Raw genomic sequence first — 6,453 nt, 5'->3', positions numbered from 1 at the left:
GGCCCTGGTCAGACCTGGTTCCAGATCCAGGGGCCTCAGGCACCAGGGCCAGAACCAAGGGATAGACGATGGACAGGACAAGGTCAGTTAACTACTTTTGTGGTTTTGTGTTCAGTTCTCAGTTAAGATAAACATACACACCATACATGAATATAGTTCACAGCATAGGGATGATGTCATTCTTTATTATAAACAATTTAAATATCAGAATCGCATGTTTTTAAATACAGTAACATCATATTACACCTACATACAAATACATGGTAGTGTATCTCACCAGCCAGAGTACCCCAATACACTAACCTCTCTGTACTACCCCAGTACAGTGACCTCGGCTCTCTCTTCAAATCAAACCCTGTTTTATTCGCACTGCTGTGTTTACAAGTCGTGTCACAGAGGGCTTCCCAGATCCCCTCAGATCTGCTGCTCCTCTCATGTTCTCTCGTGTCTCTCTCCATGACGTCCCCCTTCTCATCTCTTCCTTCCTCCTCTTCTACCCCCTCTATCTCCCCCCTCCTCCTCCCCCTTCGTCTCCTCAGCCTGAGCCTGCAGTGACAGCCCAGCCCTGCCCTCCTCCCCTCCCCTCCCCCCCCTCCCCTCTCCTCCTCCTCCTCCTCCCCCCAGAGTCACTGCAGCTCTTTGTCATCCCAGGACGTGGGCCGGCTGACGCCCTCCCAGACCAACACAGCAGCGTCCAGCTCCGCCCTGGAGGAGACCGACACCGAGTCATCCGTCCCGTCCGTGTCGGAGAGGGCGGGGCGGGGCGCGGCCTCCAGGAGCCATGACAACTACAGCATCGTGGGCTCGCTGAACCAGCCCGGTGGAGGGATACCTGGGAGCGGGACTGGACAGCTGCTGAACGCGTTCGGGCTGGCGGGGAGGAGGGACTTGACCCCTCAGCTCCTCTCCCTGCCGCCAAGCATGCTGGGATACGGCCGCGGCTTGGGGGCGGTTGGTGGGCGGGGCCTGGGGGCGGAGGGGGCGGGGACTAGAATGGAGGAGTTTCTGAAGTTCCGTCTGGACCAGGTGACCTCTGACCTATCGCAGCCGCCGTACGACTCGCTACAGACCTACGAGTTTGAGGGCGGAGACTCGAGGGCGGAGTCACTGAGCTCGCTGGAGAGCGACGGAGGGGGGGAGGGGCAGGACGGAGGGGGGCAGGGGCAGGACAGACGGTGGGAGGGGCAGGACGGAGAAGGGGAGATGGAGGGGGAAGGGTCGTCCGGCTTGGACATGAAGTTCAACAAGCTGGTGAAGATCATTAAAGAGAGAGTGGAGGAGAGGTTAGTGGAGGGGGAGAAGGAGAGGGGGGAGAGGTTAGTGGAGGAGGAGAAGGAGAGGGGGGAGAGGTTAGGGGAGGGGGAGAAGGAGAGGGGGGAGAGGTTAGGGGAGGAGGAGAAAACAGAGGGAGAGAGGAGGAGGGATGCAGAGACTGTTCAGACGAATGAAAAACAGAGAGTGGAGGTAGAATCAGAGACCAGGTGGGAGTTCTAGGTTGGAGGTGTGAGGGGAGGGTGGAGGTGTGAGGGGAGGGTGGAGGTGTGAGGGGAGGGTGGAGGTGTGAGGGGAGGGTGGAGGTGTGTGACATTAGGGTGGGGGTTGTGAGGCCAGGGCAGGGTGGGTGGGTGTGGGATGAGGGTGGCAGTTGTGAGGAGTTGCAAGAGACGACAGGTGCAACACTGTGACTGATGCAGTTTAAAAGCAATAGAGAACCGGAACACTGGAACTCACTGCAGCCACAGAGTGACGTTTCTGTCTGAACGCCAGTGAAGCCGATCGGAGCGCACCTTTCTCAAACTCACCTCCGCCACAAACAGAGGGGATCTGTCGCTTTCAAACTCCCCATGTAACTGATATGAATAATGTACTTAGGCTTTCCAAGTTAAAGTTATGAAAAATTCACTTTCTGAAATATTGATTCCCAGGCGTGGAAGCTGCATTGTTGAAAAATAGGCCTCATGAAATATGGAGAGGATTTGTGATATTTAATATTGATAGTTTAATAGGGGCACTCTGCTGATGGCTCACTGTGTTACTCCGATGCAACATTTAGAAGTGGATTAAAATTGGAGAGGCAGCATTAAACCAACTCTAAAGCCCACATACACACATCACTTGGACACACACACACACGGGTCAACACACACATATGGACACTTACGATTAAATTCCATACAAACACAAACACTTGCGTGGACACACACCCGCGTGGACACACGTACACACACTTACCGATGTCTTTCCAGAATATGAGGACTGCATCAATACACACTATTGTCCTGGTGCTTGTTTACTGTAAATACATCTCCCCTTGTACAGCCACAAGAAAACATCCTCCTATTATTAACTGTGGTTAACTGTTGTTAACCTCTACAAAACACTATGCAAATGTGCACACTGGAGCAAGAGATGGATTGAGTTTCTGTTAAATAGCCGATAGACTTTATTTAACATGAGTGGTTTCCCTCTCTGTAGAGCCAGTGTATGGAGAGACTGGTACATGCTGTACATCAGGGGTGTTCAGTCCTGATCCTGGGGGTCCACGGTCCTGCATGTTCTAGATGTTTCCCTGCTCCAGCACACCTGATTCTAATGAATGTTCGTTATCAGGCTTCCACAGAGCTTGATAACGACCACTCATTAGAATCAGGTGTGTTGGAGCAGGGAAACGCCTGTACAGGACAGTGGACCTTCAGGACCAGGACTGAACAGCCCTGCTCTGGACGATCTGTCTTACAACTGGTCGATCAGTGGATGTTTCACTAACTAACCATTTACAGAAGTGCTGTTTTAAATGTTTATATGAAAAACACGTTCACTCGGGGCACTCACTCAAAATTAAAACTGTTGTGAAGCGGTGTTTGGAAATGAAAAAAGGTTTATAATTTTTGTAATTGTTCTGTCATACCCTCTCGTAAAAGTGTTTTTGCTGTTGAAACGCGCGGATACTGAGGAGATGTTGATTTGTTTTTATAACCTGCTTCTCTCAGGTCGGCCTGGGGTTCTCTCCAAACAACAGAGGAAATAAAAAAGATTAAGCAATTTAATTTACCGTAACTAAACAACAAGTAAGAAGTGATTCAACTTGAAATGGATTTAGAAAATCTCAGAGGTATTTCCGCTAAAATGATATAATTTGAAACCTCATTACATTTGCTGTGGACTATATGATGCCAATGTTATTTTCCATGTATTATGTGTTAGCTACGTTCATCAACCTTGGCTTGGCCCAGAGAATAGGGCTGGTTTCAGGCCTCTGGCAAAATCGCCAGGGAAATTAAATCTTTATCAACCATGCATCTTAATGAGAATCCAATTTGAGAACCAATCTTTGTGGACTTTGGGGAGAGAGTGTGGGTGGGTGGGATGTTTCCCAGCAAGGAGGCGTCTCACATTACAAACAGGTTGATGGCCTTAACAGGGGAGTCGAAGACGCGTGTACGGATGCTACTGAGGTAATTAACGAGTAGAAATTAAATTATTTAACGATAATGTAATTACCGTAGATGTGCAGCGATGTGGTTACACTGATGAGTAGCAGCATCCGGATCACAGACAAGAAAACAAACATTAAAGACACATGACGAGACTTATTCCTCATAACACTCAATCATAATTTAATATTTCATCAATATGATTCTGTACAATTCTCTGACCGTGTTTTTGTGGGTAATTATGGCTTAATCGTCGCCTCTCTGAACAATAGGCTACTGTAAAATTTCTCACATCAAAAATATTAAATCTAATCAGTCTTTTTTCTTCCAAACCTCAAACATATTGTTTGTGTCGTCAGAGTGAACACAGCATTTCAGGAGCTGCAGCGAAGACGTTTGAAATCAGTGCATTTACGACGCAACACTGCCCCCTGAGGTAACACCTGGGTACTGCACAAAGCAAGGCCGTCTGCTGTCATGACAAATGGTCGGAGGAGAATCTCTGGAGCTCCTGATTGGCCAGCGCCATGGTTACGCCGTCACGTACGAGCACACAGTGGACACCTGAGGAGAAGCAGATCACTCCTTAGAACACCTTAGTTACACTTTACTGCATCACTTTACATGATGCTTAACTACCGTCTACCATTAACTTTCATGTGATGGCACATTACCTGAAGGCAACATTACTACCATGTATCATTAACATTTTACATTGACATTTTATTAATTTAGCTGAAGTATTTGTGTGTGTGTGTGTGTGTGTGTGCGTGAGTGTGTGTGTGTGAGTGGGGGGAGGGGTGTGTGGGGGGGGGGTGTATGTGTGAGAGAGAGAGAGAGAGAGAGAGAGAGAGAGAGAGAGAGAGAGAGAGAGAGAGAGAGAGAGAGAGAGAGAGAGAGAGAGGGGCGCAGGTTGACTACCTAGCCGGCTGATATCTGAGATGTTTCTGCTCTCGTCATCAAAGAACATCATCTCACTGAACTGAAACCCACTGTTCACACTCAGCCTGTGGACACACACATCACACACACATCACACACACATCACACACATCACACACACATCACACACACACCCAACCCCTCAGGGCCTGAAGATGTAAAGGATGACAGTTACAGATCACATGCATACATTCACACACACACTGTACACACACACACTGTACACACACACACACGTTTCTGTAGTGGTTGGTACAGAAGCATCAGTGACTTGTATGATTTGATGTCAACTTCAAACTTACTTTTTGAAGTGGGGGACCTTTGAACCTGGATATATTTCTTTAAAGGAAATGTACTGGTTGAGATTGAAGAGAGAAAGAAGCTGATTGGCCCCGTCCACTTCTCCGGTGCTGAAATATCAACGGATGAAATGGCTAATTAATAATGCGATTACATATTAAATCATCAAAGACGAGCTGAAAACTGACAACGCTGAGAAGTAACACATTCACTCTGTTAATGATACAGTAGTGTCTTTGATTTCTGCGTACCGAACATGTCATGAGTTTCTGCTTACATACCGTGACGCCACTCCTATCGTGATCCCCTGACTATGGATAGAGGACAGCACCTCCACCGTTTCCCGGTACAGGGTCACCGGGTCCCCCCTGGCGTCCAACACGCCGCCGCTGGAGAAAGACATGCAACAGCTGACGGGCAGACAGCACGCGAGGACATCAGAAACTACGGTAACGGGTAGCAGCTAGAAGTGTTTGAATAGAGGTGGAGTTTCAGTATTAAGCCACAGAAATAAATGTCCGCATTTGGTCGATACGTATACTGACACAATACAGTAGTTTTAGATAGCTGGTTGGGTCATCTTTAACAAATATATTTTTTCAAGTTCAGACCATGATAGCCCAGACACTCACCCTTCGGCTCTGTGGAATGGCGCACACACATGGGTATCTACCCAAAACGGCCAGAGAGTGTAATCTTTTAGATAAAAAAGGCACACAAAGAACAGGACACCCACACATTTCAGATTATGACAGTGCCACAGATGAGTAAATTATTATTGCTAGACTGCCTAGCTAGCTAGATATCAAGCTGTACAGTGTACACACTTACCCAGGTCAAACACAATTAGTTTGGGTTTATCCATGGCCAGCAAATAGATTCAGTGATTACCGAATATTGACCCGTTAATTAAGTTTTGGATAAACTATAGAAAGTCTCCTGTCATCTTGAACACGAAAGTCCGTGACTGGCATGAAGCCGCTGCCATGACGTAATATTTGCGGAAGTAGAATCACATGACTTGGGGTGTACTACATCTGGTAGCCAGACGAGGGCGCACTTCGCATTAACCTCCAGACACATGAACATAATAGCCTTCAGGGCTACTAACTTCGAAGGCCTATACCTTTCCTTCTTTTTTGTTCGCTATTTGTCCAACTATCTTGTTGTTTTGTTTATCCTCAGTTAATCGCAACATTTTTTTAAGTAGCCAAACTGCTGGTGAAAGGCCAGAATGTTTCAGTTTAGTGAACATAAAGGTAGGCAATGTTCTCCGTTTCCCAACCTCCGCTCCTGCCGGCTACCTTTGTTTCTCTTCTGCTATGAGATCAGATGAGCAGAGTCATGCTGAAAATAAGGGTTGGGAGGGTCTTGCCTATTCTTGTTGTCATGTAATTTATAGGCCAAACACCATAACAACAAATTAGGCCATAGTAGGCTACGAAGCTAAAGAAAGCGAACCCTACTGAATGTGGTCTTACAGTAAAACCGCTAACATTGAAATTACTAACCTAACCCCTACTCTTAGTCACGGTGAAAAACAAAGCAGTAAAAAGATTTAATAGGTATTTAACTCTTAACTGGATACAGTGTCTAGAGACAGTGTGTTAATCATCTCTTAACTTGCTCCTTTACTGTGGTCTATCATCCTTTTACTCTTATGTTATTTGCTGATGTGTCTCTCAGGGTTAAAGGTTGCCTGCCATCAAATAACTCTTTTTATTTGATGATACACTGTCAATGCCTGTTCAACTTTAGTGTCTAAGAAATGCATGCA

General features: G+C 46.8%; 1 protein-coding gene across 3 annotated transcripts; it reads right to left on the bottom strand.

Annotated features, from left to right (window-relative positions):
- Window positions 1–3,596: 3,596 nt before the first annotated feature.
- Window positions 3,597–6,388, bottom strand: mdp1 (magnesium dependent phosphatase 1). Of its 3 annotated transcripts, none has more exons than XM_062450721.1 (6): window positions 5,508–6,388; window positions 5,309–5,372; window positions 4,958–5,139; window positions 4,679–4,786; window positions 4,356–4,441; window positions 3,597–3,998 (listed from the first exon to the last, which is right to left on the bottom strand). In XM_062450721.1, exons 3-6 carry the CDS (start codon window positions 5,077–5,079, stop codon window positions 3,910–3,912), a joined length of 405 nt encoding a protein of 134 aa, XP_062306705.1. In that variant the 5' UTR covers window positions 5,080–5,139; window positions 5,309–5,372; window positions 5,508–6,388; the 3' UTR covers window positions 3,597–3,909. The 3 variants fall into 3 exon arrangements, with proteins under 3 accessions (XP_062306705.1, XP_062306703.1, XP_062306704.1); XM_062450719.1 differs by having other exon boundaries at window positions 4,958–5,086; XM_062450720.1 differs by having other exon boundaries at window positions 4,958–5,065.
- Between the last annotated feature and the right edge of the window lie 65 nt (window positions 6,389–6,453).

The sequence above is a fragment of the Osmerus eperlanus genome, chromosome 24 (genome assembly GCF_963692335.1).
Source record: "Osmerus eperlanus chromosome 24, fOsmEpe2.1, whole genome shotgun sequence".
In the NCBI taxonomy this organism is placed as follows: Eukaryota; Metazoa; Chordata; class Actinopteri; order Osmeriformes; family Osmeridae; genus Osmerus; species Osmerus eperlanus.
Note: the sequence above shows the minus strand (reverse complement) of the source record. Positions and strands in the feature narration are given on the sequence as shown.

What these genes read in the sequence shown, in the direction of transcription:
- mdp1 (XM_062450719.1), bottom strand. Translation starts at nt 5,541, where the DNA reads ATGGATAAACCCAAACTAATTGTGTTTGACCTGG. An exon ending in CCATTCCACAGAGCCGAAGG is followed by an intron (nt 5,087 to 5,308) that starts GTGAGTGTCTGG and finishes TCTGCCCGTCAG; the next exon opens with CTGTTGCATGTCTTTCTCCA. An exon ending in ACGATAGGAGTGGCGTCACG is followed by an intron (nt 4,787 to 4,957) that starts GTATGTAAGCAG and finishes TTGATATTTCAG; the next exon opens with CACCGGAGAAGTGGACGGGG.